We start from the raw sequence: 24,152 nt of genomic DNA on the forward strand, positions 1-24,152 counted from the left end.
TAAGAATGTACCTGCTATAAACTGCAATGTTTAAGACCTGACAATCTGTCAAATGCAGTGTTAATACCCCTGTATATAAGATAATAGTTACTTCAAACACTACTTGGGAGCTTATTCCAAGTGTCTATTGGTGTTGAGAGGATTTAATCAAAGAAAGAAGCTTTCCAGAGAAGTCTGAGCACCTTTAAAGGTGTCACTGATGAGCTTCTACTTTAACTTTGACATTGAAATGTCAGTATAGCATGCGGTTGCTTGTTGATTTAGTGCCTTCTAAATGAATGAGTGATTTAAATGGTGTTCAGTAAATGCTCATGCAGTTATTCTTAGTTGGACATAGAGAAGGACACAGATAATCTGACCGGACGCTGCTGGTACGGCTACATTCTAACAACCTATTTCAATGTAACAGACCTTGGCTGATTTAAAAAAAAAATTAATAAGGATTTATTTAAACTATAAACCGTATTTAGTTTAAAAACAAAATGTTGAGAACCCCATGCTTTGCAGTTATTAAAGGAGAAGACTTGACACACCCTATGCTTCTCTTATTGACTAAACCCAATGTGCAGACACAAACCAACCCAATGGATCTACTAACAGCTGTTGTGAGTGTATCAAAGCATATTAGCTCCATTACACACACCAATGAGCCACACTGTTGCACTGGGTGACGTGTTTCATAAACACACACTAGTTTATTCGTACTCAGTTCCACACACACTGTTCTGCTGACGGAAATACAAATTAACATCAGTGTGTAAATATTTCCACCTGTTTGTGTTAGTACTTCTAGGAAACAATGGTCTTGGAGCTGAGAGCCACAGACAGGTTAGGGAAGTCAGGAAGGACTGGGAGACACTCACACATCGTTGGTTTTGGTCAACAATCATGCAAGCAATATCCTTTCAGTAGATATTTATGTTAAAAATACAGGACCAAAGATACTGTGGTAAGGAAAGCAGAAAGTAAGACCCTCATGAGTAATGAAGCATCTTTCATAAAGTAAAGTGGAATCACACTGAAGTAGTTAGTCAGTACACTGAGGGGAATGTGTCCGCGCTCCACTTCACTCTTCACTTTTGAATGGTGCTGTTCGGTATTCCTTATCCAGCTGATGTGACGTCTTCTATGAACCCGAGGATTCTTTCCATCAGCAGTCATCGGCCTTTGAGAGTCTGTGACTGGAAATAAAGAGAAGCTCACTGCCGGCTGCAAAAACACATGTTGTCACTTAATGAAAGAAGTGATGCTTTAAATAATGTAAGTTTGTTCGTTTTAATCCCAGTCCACATACAAGTGCTGCTGCCACCTTCAGAACACTTGCGAGTTTAAGTAGTCGTACATGTCCCACTGAGCTTTCTCTGAAAATAATTAAAGGTATCACAAATAAGACCTTTTTTTCCCGCACTACGTCTTCACTGGCCTGGCTCACTCAGATGTACTGGATACTTGGCTTCTTGTCAGTACAGACCAGGTCTGGATCTCTAAATATATTGGAGGTCCTCAAGTTGCTCACATTTTAGGCCACATTAGTGCAGAGCTTACATTTAGTCATTCATGCTTCATTTTCTTTCACTCATATCTAGTTGGAGTCTCCACTAAGCTGATGACTCATGAAATATGTTGTATGTATCATGAAAGTATCCTACATGATAGGTGGAGACGATCACAATATTTCAATTATTTGGCAAAACAAGAAGCAGCACACAAGTTATGAAGTCCAAGTATGGAAGCTGACAGCAGCTGTGAGTATCTCCAAACACAACAGCCAGCCGGAATAGTATTATCAATAGTATTCCTATAGACCTCAGTAGTAATGACTTCATGAACTTCTTCAATGATAAGATTCTAACTATTAGAGGCAAGATTGATGATCTCTTGCCCTCAACTACTGCCGATCTGTCATCAAGAGGAGTGGCCTTGGAAACAGCTGTATGCCCTGGTGTATATTTGGATGTCTTTTCTCCCATTAACCTAGACCAACTGTCCTCAACGGTTTCTACTTCTAAACCGTCTACCTGTCTCTTGGACCCCATCCCAACGAGGCTGCTTAAAGACGTGTTGCCTTTAATTGGCACCTCTCTGCTGGATATTGTCAATGTGTCTTTGCTAACAGGGCATGTACCACATTCCTTCAAAGTAGCTGTAATTAAACCTCTCCTGAAAAAGCCCACTCTTAATCCAGAGGTGTTGGCTAACTACAGACCGATCTCTAACCTTCCCTTCCTCTCTAAGATCCTTGAGAAAGTAGTCGCAAATCAGTTGTGCGACTTTCTACATCAGAATAGTTTATTTGAGGAGTTTCAGTCAGGATTTAGAAAACACCACAGCACAGAGACAGCACTGGTGAAAATTACAAATGACCTCCTAATTGCATCAGATAAAGGACTCATCTCCGTACTGGTATTATTAGACCTTAGTGCTGCGTTCGACACCATTGACCATGACATCCTATTACAGAGACTGGATCAGTCGATTGGCATTTCAGGTACCGCTGGTACCGTTGGTTTAAATCCTATTTATCAGATCGATCTCAATTTGTATTTGTAAAGGATGAAGCCTCAATGACCACCAACGTTAATCATGGAGTTTCACAAGGTTCTGTGCTTTGACCAATTTTATTTACCTTATATATGCTTCCTTTGGGCAATATTATCAGGAAACATTCTGACATTCATTGAATGTGTTTATGTAACTCTGTAATTATGTTCATTCTGAACACATGACATCTATTCCTTCTGTCCATCCTGGCAGAAGGATCCTCCTCTGTTGCTCTCCTGAAGGTTTCTTCCCTTTTTTCCCTGTGAAAGTTTATTTTTGGGGAGTTTTTATGATCCGATGCGAGGCCCTGGGACAGGGATGTCGTACGTGTACAGATTGTCAAGAACCTCTGAGGCAAATTTGTAATTTGTGATATTGGACTTGTTGAGTTGTAGTGGATTTTATATACACTTGCATAGGTAAATGAGAGTCTGTTTTAAATGAATACATAAAGATAAGATAATTAATGAGGGATATTATGAGGAATATTCTGAATAATGTGTATTAAGAAAACATGCGTATGATCACTGTATTATTAACTGTAATGTGAATTGTAAGATGTTTTATGGTTGTCCTAATAATAAGTAGTATGAATGAAATGTATTGGTTCTGGTGACAGTAGGTTTCTCTAGAGAGATCGTTAAAAATGGCTGTTTCTGGGCGGAAGAAGCTTTTATTCTGAAGGCAGGATAATAGGTCTTATTCTGAAGGGGAACTTCCTGTCCTTGACCGGAAGTGTGCGCTTTGACCTCGCCAGCTTATCGATTGGCTTAGCGAACAGAATGGCGGCATTCTTTGAACTGGCCAATGGAACTAACCCTCAGGTGTGAACCTCACATCTTATTCGCTGGTCAGCAGCATGCTGTGTCTCTGAAAGGTATTTGCATGAATATCTCCACTAACCAATGGGAGCTTAGCTCAGCGAATGCACTGCGAATAAAACCAATTGTGAGACGTGAATTTGGTCTCTTACGGGGTGACGCCAGACAGAAACTGCTGGCTACGCCAGGAGCGCTCGAGGAGAAGAGCTCAGCCAGGAAGCGGAATCACGTGAGCGCGTCCGGTGCGGACCTTGTATGTACTGATGATCCTTCTTTGTTATGATTAAATACTTTTGATTATATATCTCTGGCTTCAGAACTTCTTCTCCCAAGCACCAGGCAGCTCGAGATTCTTCTGGACTTTTACAGGCTATATAAAATAAACTAAGGGTGGGTAACTGCTCTAATGGAAGTGCAGAGAAGGGTGTAAGACTACAACTCTGCTTCCTGATCTGAACTCTGGGTTGTCATGGATTAAGTCTGTTAATCAACTTGGTCATATTTTCAGAAATGAGAACCGCTCCATCCAAAGTGGGATGAATGCCGTCTCTCCTCACCAGCCGAAACTCAAAGGATCTCTCACGGCTTTTACCGGAGTATGGCATGTGAGTGCAGACCAGTACGTCCAGTCTGTGCCTTACTTCAGTAAGACGCTCTTTATAGTTGCAGGAGCAAGTTACTCCACGGTCCGAATACACTCAGGATATCATTGTCTGGAGGATTCAAGACGAGCAACACTCGGATCTCTCGGTTATACAGACTCAAAAGACAAAAACAAAGAAGATAAGACGCCAACCTTCTACCCCGACCGGAAGATCCGTTCACTGGTCCTGCGTCAACCTGCATTTCTGCGTTTGGCACCATTTTACAAGAAGGTAAACAGAGGGGATTGGTTTGGGTTGGAGTGGGTATGTCTGTGACAGGCTGGGGGGTGTAAATGGACCTGTGCTTGTATAGATTTGTTCTAGTATTCCGACCACTCAAAAATCTTTAACACTACATTCACCGATTCACAACCATTTATACACTGATGGGAGGAGCTAAGGTTCCACCTGCACATCAGCAGTAACTAACATTCACACACCGTAGAACAGCTACAGGAGCAATTTGCCCAAGGACACATCGACATGGGCTAGCGGATTCGGGATTGAACCACCGATCCTCTGATTGAAGGACGACCCTGCTCACCACTGAGCCACAGTTGCCCATGGAGTGAATAAACATATGATAGATTCCCATGATAGTGACAGCACATCGCTACAACAGGTGCAATTGTACAGAACTTCTTTTGTACTCCCAGATGGCTATATACAAGAGAATGTTTTTCAAATAGAAGTCATTTGTTTTTAAAAGATCATTTCAATAATTGCAGAGTTGTAATTATCATCCATAAAGTATGCTGCGACACCCTCCCCAGGGACCCGAATCAATCATCCTCATGTCTAATCACCGTGCCAGCTAGTGAGCTGTATATTGTCCAAATGATGCAACGTCTGACACTCTTTTTAGCGCTCCTTGGAATGCATTTCCACAGTCCTCATGGAAGTCAGCACTTGGCCAGAGATGCACATTATCAATAGTTCTTTAGCTAGGTTTTCTACCCCCTTTTGCTACACTGTGATATGGAGTAACTCCTCCGCGTGCTGCGGAGGAGTTACTGGTAAAATATGCCACTTTCTGCCAGCTCTGAGTAAAACATGCAGTCTGAACAAACTCACCAGTTTCCACCTCAGGATCTTGATCCACTCGTCTGCCTCCACACCTGTCTTTGCACAGAGATAAAATGTCCTCTCAGTAAACACCAGGCTGTGGACACAGGGAGATAAGACGAGCAGAGATGTGCATTACTTTATATTATCGAGGTTCTACACGTGAAGTTATAGCCAGTTCAGTCAGGGAGACTATACTTTTGTTTGCTAGTTTATTTCTCATACATCTGCCATTCACTCCTCAAACATGCTTACTCATTATTTACTTGCTGTCATTATTCGAGGCTGTCAATCAGGACATCAGCTGTGTAGATCAGCTGGTCTCCTCTATCCAATAAGCACGACTAAACAATTGCATCGTTAGCCTATCATTTTACTGCTGTCTTGTTTAAATGTGACTGTCTCTCTACCTTCAGTTCATTACTGTTGCCGTTACGCACCCCTCCATCTCCCCATCTCTGACCAGTTTTCATCAGATCCGTCAACTTATCATTCCATCAGCCTCATCAGCACCACCACCAGGTCTGGACTCCATGCGGGAATCATCTTATTACTGATCGGGGCAGTCGGCCCTCAATTACAACCTCCCTGTAGAGTCCAAGTGCCCAAGACTTTGTTGAGACTTCATCATCACGTATCATCTGTTAATAATAAACAATTATGTTTTCTCTCTCTGAAATGAAAGGCTTGTGCGCAAACTATAAAGCGGTTCTAACTCACACAGTTCCTACACTACTGGATTGTTCTCCTCCAACCACATATATGCATAAATGGCCAATCAGGAAACAACGAAAAAAAGCTGTTTACTCTCTCATGCTGGGACCACTCAAGAAGTCCAGTATCCAGCCAACTAGATTCAAACCCAGTTTAGCAAGATGAATTGGCTTTTCTTGGCATCATCCACACCTCTGCCAGAAATGTGTGGAAACTGCAAGGGGTGAAGAAACTTCTCTCCCTGAAAAAGACCTACTTTTTAATAAGCTTCTCACATGTCTTCAAAATTACAGATGTCAACGCTATTGGCCTAAAGTAATTTGATGTCAGAGGTGTTTTAGTCTGAGCAATCCTGTAATGTTTCTATTACTTAAAGATATTGTCCATATTGGATAACCCGGACCACCCTCTCCACCACCTACTGCAGGGGCACCAGAGCACGTTCTCCAACAAACTGCTTCAGCTCCGCTTCACAAGGACAGATACAGGAGAACATTACTGATGCAGGAGAACATACAGGAGAACATTCCTGATAGACGAATTCCTCTATTCCTGCCCACTGCTATTAGACTTTATAATAAATCACCTCTGGCCAGATCCTCCTCAAATTGAATCAACATCAATAACCCTTGCACCGCTTCACATATATATATATATATATATATATATATATATATATATATATATATATATATATATATATATATATATATATAATGATATTGCTGAAGAGATAGCATACAAATAAAATGGAAGATGCTACTTATTACTTATGGGTAATAAGATCCAGCGATTGATATCTTCTGTGGTAATGCAGCGTTGAACATTGTGTTAACAGTAAAAGGGGGTCAGTGGGTGTTACCTCTGTAAAGACAATAATGCCTCAATGTTCATGTGCACTTCTTCTTCCCTCCGTGTTTCCTTCTGCTATTTTACTGATCACACTTCCCTTTTACAAACAAAAATACAACTCGCTGTGGCCTCAGACTGCAGTGCTGTGACTTACAACATATATTTGATTTGTTTTTTTTAAATATTATTGTTGGTGTCATCTAATACATATTGCATTTATTTTTTATTTTGGTATCCATGTTTGTATTGTATCTCTATATTATATCATATATGCATGTTCATTTTGAGTGTGGCCAATGGTTGAATAAAGCCGATGAGCTCAGAAATTTAAAAAAACTCGCAACACCAACATTTAGTGTTTATTGGTATTGGAGGTCCAAGACTCACAGCACAAAGTGACCACAGTATATTTGTCCGACAGAGATATTGATCAGTACTTAAGTCATTAATTGGCTTGGATAATGTGCATCTTACTAACTCTGCTTCCTCCCCGGAGTCTTTGTGACTTCACGTCTCATAGGGTCCATTGGACCTGGCTATGTCTGAAGCCGGTCCTAGGGCCTGGGTCCTGACTCCTTGCCCCTGCTTCCTGCATTCAGCTTCTGCCCTAGACCTGGCCTCCTTCCCAACGGCCCTGCCTCAAAGGCCTGGCCTCATTGGTCTGGCCATTTTCACGATGCCTCCTGCCTCCGTGGCCCTGCATCCTGTCTCCTGCCTCCTGCCATGCCCTCCCCCCATTGTATTTTTCCTGATTCGATGAGAGGTCAAAGGTTATGGATGGCATGTGTACAGATTGTAAAGCCCTCTAAGAAGAATTTGTAATTTGTGATTTTGGGCTAAACTAAATACACTGAATTGAATTGAATAATTACATTAGTGAGATTTACAGTTTTCAAACCTCACATTTGGCCCAACTCCTCAGCCATGGTGGCAGACAGAGCTGTGAGCAAACAGGCGGTTGTTTCAGCTGCAAAGGCCGGCAGCAAGGTTGGATTACTATGTGGCGAAAGAATTGTCAATTACCCAATATAAAAAGGAAACATTTTCAAAATGTGTACATTTGTGCAATTTTGGGTATTCACAAATGTGTTTATGAATATATATATATATATATATATATATATATATATATATATATATATATATATATATATAGGCAATTCATTATATATCATTTTATATTCAAACCTAACCTAATGCAAATCAGGTTTAACAATCTGTATTACTACAAAAGAATATCAAAAATACATTTAGACATTTCTATACACAGAAGGCTTTTCAAAGGCAATAAACAATGCAATTTGTGAAGTTGAAGACCTGTACGTAAACTATTAATATTTATTCAATTCAATTCAAGTTGTGATGTGTAAAACTGTGTTACTGTTTATAAAATTGCCATTTATGAATAACCCAAATCAAGCATTGTCCACATTTGTAACTCATATTTCACATTTGTATATCATGTACACATTTGTGACCATTTTGAGATCAATTTCACTCCATAGATTATCTTGGTGGGCAAAGCTGGCAACTGCTCCGAGGCCATTTCACTGTGTGGGAGTTTGTTCTTGTTGTTGATTTAGTATGTTTGCCACCAGAAAACACTTGAACTGGCTCCTGTCCAATCTTGTTGTGCAGGCAATGCTGGCAGTATAATTATTAAAAAGAAGATCGCCAGTTCAATCCCCAGCTCCTCTAGTCCATGTCGATATGTCCTTGGACGAGACACTTAACCCCAAATTGCCCTGAAGGCTATCCCATCGGTGTGTGAATGTTAGTTAGTCCTGATGTGACCGCACGTACCGGGTAACCTGGAGAGGATCTGTGTCTGAGCCTTGTCCTCTCACTACTGGGGTCCCTCAGGGCTCAGTCCTGGGTCCTCTCCTCTTCTCTCTGTACACCATCTCTCTCGGCTCTGTAATTCGCTTGCATGGCTTCTCCTACCATAGCTACGCTCATGACACCCAACTGATCCTCTTGTTTCCCCAATCTGAAACACAGGTAGCAGCACGAATCTCTGCCTGTCTGACTGACATCTCTCAGTGGATGTCCGTACACCGCCTGAAAATGAACCCTGACAAACTGAACTACTTTTCCTTCCAGGAAAAGGCTCTCCCACCCACGACCTGACTATTACCTTCAACAACTCAGTGTTAGCCCTGACTCCGACTGCCAGGAACCTCGGTGTGACACTTGACAGTCAACTCTCCCTCACTGCCAACATTACCGCAACAACACGCTCCTGTAGGTACATGGTGTACAACATCAGGAGAATACGACCCCTTCTCACTCAGAAGGCGTCACAGGTTCTGGTCCAGGCTCTGATCATCTCACGTCTAGACTATTGCAACTCCCTCCTGGCAGGTCTACCTGCTAATGCCATTCGACCTTTACAGCTCATCCAGAATGCAGCAGCTCGACTGGTCTTTAACCTACCTAAATTTACCCACACGACCTTCACTGGTTACCGGTGGCCGCCCGTATCCGCTTCAAAACATTGGTTCTTGCGTACCGTGCTGCGAGCTGATCGGGTCCGGTCTACATCTAGTACATGGTAAACCCGTACACCCCAGCTCGTTCACTTCGCTCGGCTTCTGCCAATCGGCTTGTAGCTCCGTCACCGCGAGCTAAACACTCAAAGTCATGACTGTTTGCTGTCCTGGCTTCTCAATGGTGGAATGAGCTCCCCATTGACATCAGGGCAGCAGAAAGTCTCTATACCTTCCGTCGCAAACTAAAAACAAATATTTTTCGACTATACTGAGAAGACATGCTATTTATGTAAAATCAATTTGCTAATCAAAGAGGTCATATCTCTCTCTTAAACGCCAAAAAGAGCCAGAAATGTCGGGGTTATTGACCCTCCATCAACTCTGGGAGGGTTTGTTTTTATATTTGTGTTGACTTGTAAGGGTTAAAGATTCACAATGGGTTTATAAAGAGGGGGCAATGGTAGCTTAACGTTACAGTTCCGAACACAAAGGAGGAAGAAGAGGGACCATGATAGAGAAAAAGAAGCTGAGCCAGAGGCTCAACCTGGCCCCGTAGGATGGTTGTGAGGAGGTAAAGAATACATGCTCCCACACATTGAAGCAGACTGCTGCTAGGTACTTTTAATCAATTTAGAACAGCCTTTTACAACAGGCTAATAATTAAATATGACTTCATGACATTCAATTAAAAGTATGACACCTACATGTGTGGTTGGATTTTAATTTCCACATTCCTTTATAGTGCCTCCTCAGTGCTGATCACTGACTGACATCACTTACCAGAAACAATTGACTCTGTCCTGAGAGTAGTCAAACTGGACTGCAGAGCAGGCTCTCAGATCAAGGGTTCGAATGGGCTCTTCACACTGCAAGAGAAACTCTGCAGCTTACACCTCCACACTACAAGCCCCACCTGTGGTTTGTCTGCTGTGACTAGGAGCAGCTTAACACAATTGCTCCATCCACATACTGAAATCAAATATCAAATCGAAGCTGTGAAATAGCACATCTAACACACCATGTCCTTGAGCTGAAGAGAGACTCACCATTTTGTCTTTGAAGTATTTGAGTTCATATCTGTTCAGTGTGAACCACCTCGGTTTCCAGCTCTGCAAAAGGGTTTCAAAGTGGATTTTTTTTAAGTATCACCTCGTAAGTGGTCTGTGCTCAGGCTCTGAAAGAGTCCTGCTCCACTACATCTCCAGATTTTCTAATAAAAGCTGATTTGTGTTCAGACACGTTGACATGTCTTACCTTCACAATCGCTCCCTGTTTCACCAGATAGCCTTCCTTTGTGCCCAGCTGAAAAGACACGCTTTGTGTTGGTAGAAAAACAAGGTTTACTGTGACCAAAGTATTGAATTTCAATGATTATTCTCTTTTATTGCAACCTGGATCTGGGCCAAAATCACCTCAACTCAACATACTAACATTGTTTTTGAGCTTTTAACCACATCTCGCAGCTCTTCATCAGTGAAAGTTGTTTGACTCGTTAAGTCTGGGGGTTGGTTCAGTCAGTTCAGTTCAGTTAACACAACTATGGGTCTCCCATCACATGATAACCGGTGGTTGTATATGATTGGAGGTGGTAACGTCTGTCTCGGTTCAAAGGTGCTCTCTGGTGGGGTCTTTAGATCTTACGGTGTTGAATGGTTTGTGATGTTCTGAACGTCACCATGGAATTACTGTCTCATCATCCACTCCTCGTGTCTGTTGTGTTTCCTGTCACTCACCTGGTCTCTCGTTTCAGACACCTCCCTCCTTGTGTGTTCCCCTCCTGTGTGATTGCAAACTCCACCCTCATTGTTTCCACCTGTGCCTCGTTGCTTGCCTTCCTCGTGTATTTAGTCTGTGTCAATGATTTGTTGTGTGCCAGTTTGTCTCGGTCTGTTCCAGTGAGCTTACCAGCAATTCCCCATTGTGTTTTCTCTGTGTCTCGACCAGTTTTTGTGTACTAGTGAGTTCTTCCTGACGATTCTGATAACTTTGCCTATGTAACTGACTACCTGTGTACCAAACCTTGCTACAGTTAAACATTGTTTTAGCATCCTACTACCAAGTCTTGAGTCTGCATTTGAGTCCTGTGCCCCGTTCCTCGTAAGTGGATCAAATGTCCTATTAGCCAGCTTAAATTAACCCGATTATTGAAGTCAGGCTATCTCGGTTTCTCAGAGACTGAGACTCAAACTATCTCGTTAATTCGATCCAGACGTCAGTACTCAGGATAGTTGAACCAGACTGCCCGTCCGACTTCAAAAGGGGGAAGCGTCGATCACAGAAACCATGATTTTCTAAGAGCACAAAGGCAAATAAACTCAAAAGGAAGAGCCTCTTTTTTCTCCGCTGATGAATAGGAGATGATCATGATATGAGGAATTCCAGACCATAATCATGGCAAAATCAATCACTGCCACCAATGTGAGGGCAGCGCAATGCTGCGTTCACATGAATATTCACAACGCTTTACTCGTGTGAGTTTACTCCCCCGACTATTTGTGGTTTGTTCATTCGCGCTGGAGAGGGGGCGTGGCTTATCTCCGTGGCTTTATTCCGTGGAAACAGTTATAATTTCCATCCGGGGAGAGGGATCCTCCTCTGTTGCTCTCCTGAAGGTTTCTTCCCTTTTTTCCCCGTGAAAGGGATTTTTCTATTATTTTGGGAAGTTGTTCCTGATCTGATGTGAGGTCCTGGGACAGGGATGTCGTATGTGTACAGATTGTAAAGCCCTCTGATGAAAATTAGTAATTTGTGATTTTGGCTATACAAAATAAACTGAATTGAATGGAATTTCCGCCATCCACCATGGAAGAAATAACAACTATTTCTGCTTTGTACTTGTTGTGGAAATCCCACAAACGTGGGAACATCAAACCCTGATTGTTTGGGTTCATAACATTAATAAATATATTTATACATAACATCATCTGTAGGCTCACACAGCTCGGTAACTTTCACTGACTATAACTCGATGAAAATGTGCTTTATTCGCATCCATTCGTCTGTGCATTGACTTTCATGGAATCTACTCTCAACGCTTTTGGTGTGAACGCAGCATAAGTGTTGGGAAAATGTATCGGCTAATTTTAAGTGCCTCATCACCCCAATCAATCCGATTATATTTCTTTAAATGTGCCTGCTGGCAGTTGGCTTAATGGAATGCATCATCCAATGACATCTTGCTAGCGAAAATAATTATCTCAACTCTTTCAGAATAACTAGATAAAAACAAATAAATTGATACAAATGAATAGATACTTATGAGGATATATGTACTGTATGTGCTTATGTATCATGTACAGTATATATGTGTATATACATGTATGTGTAGATGACCATATAGAACTAGGAGTTTGAATGTGTGTCTGCGAATCTGTGTATGGGCGGATCAGTATGTATGTATGTATTATTCAGTGAACAGTCTCTGAGAAGATGTTTTCCAAACTGTTGGTCAAAACTATAAATATAATATCCATGTTGGAATAATCCAGAATTACCTTTTAAAAGGCGGACCTAGAGAGAGCTGAATGGAACCCATCTTGTAAGGTTACATTGATCACATGACATCACAGGGGGAAATCTGACACACTTTAAGATCAGCTGCTCACAGATGTGAGCGTACAGAAGGCGGCATACCGATGGGGCATTCGGTACCAGATCATTCTCTGTGCGGCCTGTCTGTATGGCTGTGTGAACTCGAACAGACTCGTAGATGGATGGCTCCTCCACACGCCATGGGTACGGACACTTGAGCACAATCAGGGTTCCTGTTTCAGAGGCAGAGGGGGGAGGCCTGACCAATTCACAATAACACACAGAAGAAATACAGCATCCAACAACACAACAGATGTGCTTTTCTCTTGTTGTTGCATTAAAAAATGTAGAGTGGATCAGTTATATTGTAAAATTGCCAATATGTCATGTTTGTTAACACGCATAACACTGATAGACTTCAATCATCCAATCCACCAAACAACACAACACAAGAGTCAATAGCAACAGCAGAATAAGCTGTTTGGCATTGGCAGAGAAGATTTGGCAAATGTTTCATGGGAGCAACCCACACACTCAGCTATGCTGCTCAGTCCAGGAACGCATGTTCCTTACAAATGGGGCACCATTTAAAAAAGGTAAATAAACTGGCTTTCCAACGATATACAATGTATTGCCAAGAAGCAGTGTTACAACAGAAAAAATAATCTACCAAACATTAATTCCCTAACTTTTTGTTCGATGTATATATACAGTATATATCGAACATGCTGAGCTATTGTACCCGTTATGTCACTAAGAGTTTATAACTTTTGGTTTGCATTCTCCCTGACAGTTTAATGCTGCCCTACTCTATAAATATAAATATAAATATATATATAAATATAACATTGTACAAAAAGTTAGGGAATTAGTGTTTGGTAGATTATTTTTCTGTTGTAACGCTGCTTCTTGGCAATACATTGTATATCGTTGAAATATTAGTATATATATATATATATATATATATATATATATATATATATATATATATATATGTCGTGAGCCACAGTGCAAACTGTGTTCTTTGGGACTCCCTGCCTGATTATATCGGGCTCGCCATCTCAGTAGCATACGTCTCTTCTGATTCTTTTCTACTTTTCTACTGTTTACATTATGTTCTGACTTTAAAAAGGCTGAAAGAATGTCAGCTTCGCTATGAAAGCTTTTCAGTAGAAAGATAGCCAATAGATCAAATGTGGTGTTTACTGCATATGAGCTGGTCATATGCAGTAAGCTTGCTAGTGAGAAGATGAAGAGATGAAGTTCTGCATACCTGTGTCACTACCCAGCAGCGGCTGGTTAGCAAAGTGGTTGACAAAGTCTCGAAGGGTTGCAAACTCGTTGAACCCAAACAGATAACCGTTGTCTTTGCGTGTCACATGAAAATGCTTCACAGAATCCTTCGCCCTATGTGTCAAATGACAGACAAACATTTAGCAATGCACTGTTAGTCATTAATCTGCACAAATGAGGTTGTCTCACTATTCTATAAGTATTTGTTAGATGGTTTCCCATCTTGGTAATGGCCTCCAGTTAATGACAATAACAGCATGTACATGAAGTGGATGCTAAAGTGGCATATTCATCACGCATACTTTTTGTTTAACCTGTGTAATAAAAAGTATTCCACTAGCGGGAAGATCACGGACAATCCATCGCTGGCTGACATCAGATTATCTACCTTGAGAGCTTCAGATTATGGTTGATTAGTTTCTCTTTAAAACTCCCTGCTACCGTTGTTGTGGTTTGTTCAGAGTCGACTATTTACTGCCTCCACCGTTGACGTGCTTAATTACATCCTGTTAATGAGCAGTGTTAATTTCTGAGGATGCAGAGAACGAATAGAATGAAAACACAAATGTAATGTAGAACAGGCCAGGTAGTTGTTGCAAGGTGACAAGATTAATTTATTGTCATTGTACAACAGGTTTTGCAAAGGAAATGCCGTTTGTTGCCTTGTTCTGCTACATAAGAAAAATAAAAGCAAAACAGAAGTCTGGTGGTACGACAGCTAATACTTGTGTTTCATTTGGAATTAAAGTTTTAGACAGACTGACCTGACAGACAGGGCAAAGCAGCCTGGCCCCTGGTTACTGTTTCTCAGGAGATAACTTCCATTATTCCCATTGGACAAGAGAAGAGCCTCTGCAGCATGACGGGACAGGTCATAGTGGTACCACCTTCAACAACATAAACACGATTAACCTGTAACTATACTGTGATGCAATATGTAATATATATATTCCATTTCTTGTGGGAAAAAAGAGATTATCTAAATTGCTACAATCTTTAAAAGGCAGGGTCAGTAATCGTCTTCAAAAACATTTTCGATATTTTGGTTTAAATTTTCATTACAACAGAAATCAATGAATCAAATAAATAAAATACGCCTGATTTCATTCGACCTGAGTCAGGTGTGTGGCTTTGGAGGGAGGCCTGAAGGGTCTGTGTTGCCGACTCGGCTACTTTCTTGCTAGCTTTAAGAGCTAATGGTAAATGGACGTGTACTTGTTTATCTTTTCTAGTCTTCTGACCACTCAAAACACTTTAACACTACATGACATCATTCACCCATTCATACCATGCAAGGTAACCTGATGTAACACATCAGGAGTAACACATCAGGAGTAACTGCTCATTCACACACATTCACACACATCGTAGCAATTTTGGGTTAAATGTCTTGCCCAAGAACACATCAACATGGACATGAACGGAGCCAGGGATCGAACCACGGAACCTCTGATCCACGGAGCAAACACTCTACCCCTGAGATGAGAAACAGCAATGGTCCACATTCACTGCATTAAGGTATGCTACGAGCATGTGTATCTTGAATAGAGCACAGATCTGATCCCTATGATCTGATCCCGATTCACTAATAAAGGCCCAGTCCGACCAGGCCAATTCATGCTGTTGATCAAGCCCACAGTTTTACATGTGAGGGACCCAGAGAGCCAGAGATTTCACCATGGAGGAAGCCAGCCGTAGTTCACGATCGCACTATCAAGTTTTATTCAACCCTCCTGGAGTATAAACCCTCCAGTTTGAACTGTTGGTTTTCAGACGAAATAGGGATGATTCTTGCTGATATACATTCTCCGACTGTAAGACAGATGCAGAGGAAACTAGTAAAGGGATGTGAAAGTACATTGTTTGCATAAAGAGTGTCTGAGAGTGTATACAAAACCAGCTTTCAATAACACACTCTCCTCCAGTCTTGATCTGCTTGCTCCCATTAAAACCCAAACTGTCTCATTCACTCACTCAGCTCCCTGGTATACTCCTGATCTCCACCAAATGAAATCCCGTAAGCGCCAGCTTGAAAGACTCTGCAGGAAAACTGGTTTAACAGTCCATCTCCAAGCCCACTCTGACTACCTTCAACAATACAAAGATGCTCTCATCTCAGCCCGGACCACCTACTACTCACACCTCATACACGCTGGCTCCTCCAACCCAAAGGCTCTCTTCTCAACAATAAACAAGCTTCTCAAACCCAGGGACAACACCTCCAAATCCTTTACAGTCGACAAGTGCAACTCTTTCCTTTCATTTTTCAATACAAAAATTGATATAATTTACAGCAACCTGAAGACCTCACCCGCCCTTTCTATCTCTCCACCCGCCCTCCCCATATTCACCCCTCAGCCCTTCAACCCTTTGGGGACAACAGAAATGAGAAGCTCCACCTGTATCCTGGATCCCATACCATCTACTCTCACCAAGGAATGTCTCCCAGCCATCGCTCCACTCATCATAGCAATAATCAACTCCTCCCTCAACTCCGGCTCAGTCCCCGACACACTTAAACTGGCTGCTGTCACCCCCATCCTGAAGAAACCTGGACTCGACCCTGAGACCATGAGCAATTTCCGGCCCATCTCAAATCTTCCCTTCCTGTCAAAAATACTGGAACGCGTCGTCGCTGCACAACTCAAAACCCACCTCATTTCCAACGATCTGTTCGAGCCATTTCAATCTGGTTTCCGCTCACAGCACAGCACCGAAACAGCCCTTCTCAAAGTCACCAATGACCTCCTCCTCTCCTCAGACTCTGGCCACCTCAACATTCTCCTTCTCCTGGATCTCACTGCAGCCTTCGACACCATCAACCACAACATCCTTCTCTCCCGCCTCGAATCGTCCCTCAACATCACCGGAACTGCTCTCTCCTGGCTCAAATCATATCTAACAAACAGACAACAATTCATCAGCATCAACAACTGCACCTCCTCCACTGCTCCTCTGTCTCAGGGCGTCCCCCAGGGTTCGGTGCTTGGTCCTCTTCTGTTCATCCTCTACCTGCTCCCTCTTGGTAACATCATACGTCATCACGGTCTCCTCTTCCACTGCTACGCTGATGATGTCCAGCTCTACATCTCCACAAAGGCCATTACCACTACTACTCACTCCACTCTGACAAACTGCCTCACTGACATTAAATCATGGATGCAAACCAATTTTCTCAAACTCAACTGTGATAAATCGGATATGATCATCATCGGCCCCAAATCTCTCACCAAAACCAGTCACAACTTCTGCCTCACCATTGACAACTCCACTCTGTCTCCCTCCCCTCACATCCGCAACCTCGGAGTCATGTTTGACAGCAACCTCTCATTTGAACATCACATCAAACAAATCACCAGAACCTCCTTCTTCCACCTAAAAAACATTGCCCGTCTCCGCCCATCACTTTCCTCATCTGCTGCTGAAACTTTAATCCACGCCTTCATCACCTCCAGAGTTGACTATTGCAATAGTATTCTTTATGGCACATCTTCCAAAATCCTAAACAAACTCCAATACATCCAGAACTCTGCTGCTCGCCTGCTCACCCACTCCCGTTCCCGTGATCACATCACCCCTGTTCTCCAGAGCCTTCACTGGCTCCCCATCCCACAACGGATCCAATACAAAATCCTTCTCCTCACTCACAAAGCCCTCCATAATCAGGCCCCCTCCTACCTCACCGACCTGTTCCACCACCACACTCCATCCTGTCAGCTCCGCTCCTCTGATGCCGATCTCCTGTCCATCCCACATAGGACCAAGCACCGGACGTGGGGGGACAGAGCCTTCTCCATATCTGCCCCCTCCCTCTGGAACTCTCTCCCCAAACTCATCCAAGACTGCACTGATCTTTCCTTATTCAAATCGCAAATCAAAACCCACCTGTTCAGAACTGCTTTTAATGTGTGATTGTTTATTTTTGTTTTCTTATCAGGGTCCGAGCGACTCAGAAAGTCCCTATTTATTTGTTTTATCTGTATTTTAGCTATTCTTATTTATTTATTTTTAGCTTTTAGGATGTTTTAATTATGTGAAGTGTCTTTGAGTATTATGAAAAGCGCTATATAAATTAAATGCATTATTATTATTATTATTATCTATGGGAGTGTGTAAACATAGCATGGAGGATTATGGACTGCAACATGCATGAGGGGCCAGAATATTAGACACACATAAGTTTAATAATTGTAGTAGAATGCATTGCTGAGCTATTGTATTATATTGCATTAGATTGCACAGATGTACCTGTTATGTCACTAAGAGTTTATAACGTTTGGTTTGCATTCTCCCTGACAGTTTAATATATATATATATATATATATATATGTATATATATATATATGTATATATATATGTATATATATATATATATATATATATATATATATATATATATATATATATATATATGTGTGTGTGTGTGTGTACGGATTGTAAAGCCCTCTGAGGCAAATTTGTAATTTGTGATATTGGGCTATACAAAATAAACTGAATTGAATTGAACAATTGAATTGAATATATATATATAAATATATAGCTAGCTAGATAGACATAACACTTGTAAGAGGCTATGTCGCCTGATATGCAGAACTACGCTTCAAAGCCATGAAAACAATAGAGTGGTATGAATGTATGACACTATAATATGTGGGAATTAATTTGACCAAGACGGTTAGTTTGTGAATACTCTCAACACATTGTGTAACCGGTGTCTGTTTGTGAGGCGGTCGGAACTTTAACTGACGACGTTGTGAGACGGAGTCTGGCTCAGTGTGGCAGGTCCGACTCGTGCCCCGTTTCCTTTTCTGGAAGAGATAGAAGCAGAAAGCTCTCCATCTAAAGTGACGGCAGTCCCACGCGCTCTTACCCCAAAGTCTCCAGCTCTTCGGCACGCGCGTCGCAGCAGAAAGTCACGTCAGTCATCACGGAGGAGCAGCAGGCGGAAGTGAAGCCGAGAGCTGCGGGCGGAAATACTCTGCCAGACCGGGATCATGGCCGGCCTCACTTTTCATATAACATACCGGAGGGACTAATAATAATAATAATAATAATAATAATAATAATAATAATAATAATAATAATAATAATAATAATAATAATGAATGTTCTGACCTGAACACCTGGAGATTCTAGTTGACTCGTGCTTTGATCCAAAGTGCATTCCACTCTGTGGCTACTCATGCCACAGCCTCAACTCCATCATGCCTCCATGTAGAGCTTTCAGGCCACCTGCTGTGCACCAGTGTGGAGCCAGGCCACTGCATAAGGCTGTGGAAATGTGTATTTAAAAACCAAAAGGTTGAAATGACGTGTATATGCGTATTACACGTGTCATAAATGTATTATTACATTGAATAAAGGAAGGGGGAGTTGTTGTGGGGTATACGTTATGCCCCCAGTGTGTTTTCACATGTGTGTTGATGTGTCATGTGTTGTCAACATGTTTCTACAGTGTGCACACTGGTATATTCTAGAAAGATTGAGATAAGATGTGCCCTGACGATGTGTGCAAGCCGGCACTCGTTCGGCACCCCTGGCATGTTTAAATGTATTTTGTCGTTTCTTATTGGCACTTTACACTTTACAATTGATGAATAAAGAATTAATTAATGCCGAGCTGAGTGGGTGGAGCCACATTTCCTGGCCGGTTGTAACTGTAACACTATAATTGTAACTACTGCCGAGAATATTGTTAAATAACTGTCTTTGCATTTGATTATTGTTAATTAAAGTTTTAAAATAATGAGATGATTTTATATAAATGTAAAAATATATGTAAGCAAATGTCTGTTATTATAACATATATCCATTTAATTTAGAGTTAAGAAACCATTACTCTATCAAAGATCAAACGCACGTTATTACATTAACTTTGTTCAACACTTTTCCGTCACAGTTGAGAAGGACATAACTCTGGCACTGCTGACCCGGAAGGGGGACAACGTCGGGCGGTGGTTTCCTCCGTAGGGTTGCCGGGCTCAGCCCAATTCAATTCAGTTTATTTTGTATAGCCCAATATTACAAATTACAAATTTGCCTCAGAGGGCTTGCCGATCTGTACACATAGAAAAAGGGTAAGGAGATGAGTTTCTCCGTAGGGTGGCCAGGCTCAGCCTTAGAGACAGGATAAGGAGCTTGGACATCAGGAGGGAACTTGGAGTTGAGCCGCTACTCATTCTTGTCGAAAGGAGTCAGCTGAGGTGGTTCAGGCATCTAATTCGGATGCCTCCTGGACTCCCTCCACTAGAGGTTTTCCAGGCACGTCCAACTGGCAGGAGACCCCGGGGAAGACCCAGGACACGTGGAGGGATGAGATCTCACAGCTTGCCTGGGAACGCCTCGGGATCCCCCAGAATGAACTAGCAAATGTTGCGGATGAGAGGGAAGCCTGGGTCAGCCTGCTGGGTCTGCTGCCACCGTGACCTGACCCCGGACTAAGCAGCTGTAAATGGATGCATGGATAATATTCCAATAATATAACTGTTATTAAAGCAGATCCTTAAAAGGTTATATTCTATTTCTACTGGATTGTTGTTCATGAAGACCCCTGCTGTCTGCATGTCCATGTCTATTTTCAAAGGTTATATTACACTTTCAATCAATTTCTGCTCCTACCAGCTGCTTTAAAACATATTTATTTATTAATGACTGTGTACATACTGTATATAGTGAAAGGTTAAAAAGCAAACAAAAATTTAAAAAATATAATTTCAATAATGTCAAAGTAAAATTACATGACATTTTAATAGACATATCAGGTGTCCTCCGTAACAACAATCCATTAGAAATAAAATATAACCTTTTCAGGATCTGCTTTAAAAAGTTTACATTACATTACATGTCATTTAGCTGACGCTTTTATCAAAAGCGACTTACAATAAGTGCATTAAACCATGAGTCAAAACTCAGAACAACAAGAATCAACCAAGTACAATTTCTTCAATAACGTTAAACTACAAAGTGCTATCGGTAAGGGACATTTAAGTGCTACTAAAGTGCTAAACAACAAAGTGTTATCAGTAAGAGACATTTAAGTGCTACTAAAGTGCTACTTTGGCTCTACCTTCCCTATTCAAGGTATAGTCGAAAAAGATGTGTTTTTAGTTTGCGACGGAAGATGTAGAGACTTTCTGCTGTCCTGATGTCAATGGGGAGCTCGTTCCACCAGTGAACCAGTGAAGGCCGGGGAGGAGCGGAGTAGTGTGGGTACATTTCGGGAGGTTGAAGACCAGTCGAGCTGCTGGTTAATTTTCAGGTGGTGTGCGGACATGGAGATGGATTAGTAAATGAGGAGCGTATGTCGTCTATCTTTTTTGTAAAGTAGTCAACAAAGTGGCTTGGTAGAAGGGTGGAGGGAGGGGGGGGGACCAGGGGGGTCAAGGAGGTTGGAAAAAATAGAGAAGAGCTTTTTGGGGTTAGACAAAGATGATTCGATTCTGGATTGGTAGAACAGACTTTTGCTGCAGAGATAGACGCAGAGAAGGAGGAGAGAAGAGAGTGATAGGCGGGCAGGTCGCTGGCGTTTTTGGATTTTCGCCATTTCCTTTCCGATGCTCGCATAGTGGCTCTCTCGGCGCGCACCGAGTCAGACAGCCACGGAGCCGGAGAGGACTTGCGGACCTTTCGAGTCATAAGAGGACAGAGAGAATCAAGAGAGGAAGACAGAGTAGAGAGGAGAGTGTCAGTGGCAAAGTTAGGCTACATGAGTGAGGAGGAGTCAGTTGAAGGGAGAGCTGACAGAACAGACAAGGCCAGAGAGGAGAGTGAGAGGGTGCGGATGTTGCGACGGACAGGTGCAGAGACCGTTGTGGGAGGGTTGTCAGTTCCAAAGAGTGGGAGAGAGTAAGAGATGAAGAAGTGGTCAGAGACATGAAGTGGAGTTACAGTGAGGTTAGATGTAGAGCAGTTTCTGGTGAAAATATAGTCAAGGTGGTTGCCAGCTTTGTGAGTAGGAGGGGAAGGACTGAGCGAGAGAGCAAAGGAAGACAGTAAGAGTAGCAGGTCCGATGACTTCTCTGTCTGGATGTTGAAGTCACCCAGAAGGATGAGCGGGGGGCCGTTTTCTGGGAAGTTTGATAGGAGGACGTCTAGTTCTTCCAAGAAGTCTCCCAAGGAGCCAGGTGGACGGTAGAGAACAACAATGGTTAGTTGAACCGGATATGAGTAACCGTCACTGCATGCAATTCAAAAGACAGTGGGGTAAATGGAAGTGGGTAGAGAGCAAAACTCCATTTGGGTGAGATGAGTAGACCTGTACCCCCACCCCGACCAGAAGGTCTGGGTGTGAGGCCGAGGAGAGAGCAGCAGGGGTTGATGTGTTGTCTGGTGTGATCCAAGTCTCAGTGAGAGCCAGGAAGTCCAGCGATTGCTTGATAGCGAAGCCAGAGATGAAGTCCGCCTTGATGAACAATAATCCAGTGGAAATAGAATTTCTATTTCTATTTCCAAATAGAATTTCTATTTCCACTGAATTATTGTTCATGAGGTGCCCATGTCTATTTCAATGAGATTTTACTGTTCAGGTTTTGTGAAAATTAAAAAGGCAAAGTCGGCTCAAATGAAATATTTCTAATTCACCGATATTTGAACTGTTATTAAAGCCTTAAAAGGTTATATTCCATTTCTACTGTTCATGAGGACCTCTTCTATGTCCTTTGTTATTTTCATGATATTGTTAAAAAGAAATAATGATATTCATAATCTCCTAATATTTGAACATGTTTAAAAGCAGATCCTTCAAAGATAATATAAATATGACACTGGATTGTTGTCCACGAGGACCTCTGCTATGTCCATGGTTATTTTCATGAGATGTTACTGTACAGTTTTGGGGGAAATTAAAAGACAAAGTCAGCTCAAAAGACCAAATTATATTAATAATTCCCAATTGATGTCCGAGCTCCTTACCTTATCTCTCAGGCCGAGCCCGGCCACACTATGGAGGAAACTCATTTCGGCCACCACGGTCAGACTATTGCCACTAGTCAGAGATGTACCACTACTCGTCAGAAAAGTGCCAGTAGTTGTCAGATGATTGCCACTAGTCAGAGGAGTGTGCTCCCTCCTCTTTTATTCACCTTTCTTCAGTAATTGAAAACACAACTTCCACTGACATTTTATCAAACCAATTTTTTATTGATGTGACTGCGGTGTCATTTTTCTAATTTCTTGGGTTTCATTCCATCAGCTGAGCATGTTGTCTTGTTCATCTCAGACTGCCATCAGATGTGCCAGGTTGTGACAGGGTGGCAAGTCTCTGACTAGTGGCACCTACCGACAACTAACTACATATAAGAAGAGGACAAGTGGAGATATTATTTGACTTTTATTTAAAAACGTTTTGAAAAATATTTTTTAATTATATTTAAAAGGATTGTTTTCATTATTCATTATTATTTTAGCCGATTATTGTGTGAAATCAGTGAAATCATACATAAATATAATTAATGATAAACAAAAAACGAGGTTGCTCGAAGGCCACAGACTCGCCACAGTCCTGATGCCTGCATGTCTTCCACAGACCTGAACCCGCATGTGGGGGGATGCCCTCGCAATCTGACAGATTTGCAGTGCTTTTGCAAAAAACAGGGGGCAAATATTGCCAAGTCAAGAAGTGCCATGTTAATAGACTCCTTTCCAAAAGTCAATCAAAAGGTGCTCCAACAAAGTATCAGTTTAAGGGTGTGAATATTTATGCAACCAGGTTATTGTAAGTTTTTTTTATTTTCCCCCCTAAAAGATTTCAGAATATTTTTCAATTGAGAAAGCTTGAAAAAGTTCGGACATGATTTATCTAAAAAATGTTTACATCACAAAAAGCTGGCATTTTAACAGGAGTGTGTATACTTTTTATATCCACTGTATGTGTCTATGTGCTGGAGAGGTGCTCTCTTTAGCCACATGCTAATCAATCAAAACATGGTTATGTCATACCTGAGCATTAGTGAGCATTAGTGAACAAAGTGGCGAGCAGAGGAGTTAGAAATACAGAATTTTTTTTTCTGAATTGTTCATGACCCGCATAATAACTTATATTACAGAGCTGGCACTCATGCTTATCTGAAAGTAAAACAATAAAACTGACATCTGACAAATATATCTGCCACTTCAATGTTCCAATGAACACCACTGTGTTAATATGCAGTGCAGGATGATGACGAATATCAAACAGCAAATGAAAAACCAATGATCATATA

General features: G+C 41.8%; 1 protein-coding gene across 4 annotated transcripts; it reads right to left on the reverse strand.

Moving 5' to 3' along the window:
* Window positions 1-658: 658 nt before the first annotated feature.
* Window positions 659-19,319, reverse strand: dapp1 (dual adaptor of phosphotyrosine and 3-phosphoinositides). Of its 4 annotated transcripts, none has more exons than XM_034563363.1 (10): window positions 19,069-19,317; window positions 18,824-18,931; window positions 14,718-14,840; window positions 13,934-14,067; window positions 12,763-12,893; window positions 10,384-10,431; window positions 10,176-10,238; window positions 9,910-9,995; window positions 5,081-5,128; window positions 659-1,181 (listed from the first exon to the last, which is right to left on the reverse strand). In XM_034563363.1, coding segments are annotated over exons 2-9 (642 nt in total). In that variant the 5' UTR covers window positions 18,880-18,931; window positions 19,069-19,317; the 3' UTR covers window positions 659-1,181; window positions 5,081-5,127. The 4 variants fall into 4 exon arrangements, with proteins under 4 accessions (XP_034419254.1, XP_034419251.1, XP_034419253.1 ...); XM_034563360.1 differs by having other exon boundaries at window positions 5,081-5,168; window positions 19,069-19,312; XM_034563362.1 differs by lacking the exon at window positions 5,081-5,128 and having other exon boundaries at window positions 19,069-19,319.
* Between the last annotated feature and the right edge of the window lie 4,833 nt (window positions 19,320-24,152).

Source organism: Cyclopterus lumpus, chromosome 22 (assembly GCF_009769545.1).
Source record: "Cyclopterus lumpus isolate fCycLum1 chromosome 22, fCycLum1.pri, whole genome shotgun sequence".
Taxonomy (NCBI): Eukaryota; Metazoa; Chordata; class Actinopteri; order Perciformes; family Cyclopteridae; genus Cyclopterus; species Cyclopterus lumpus.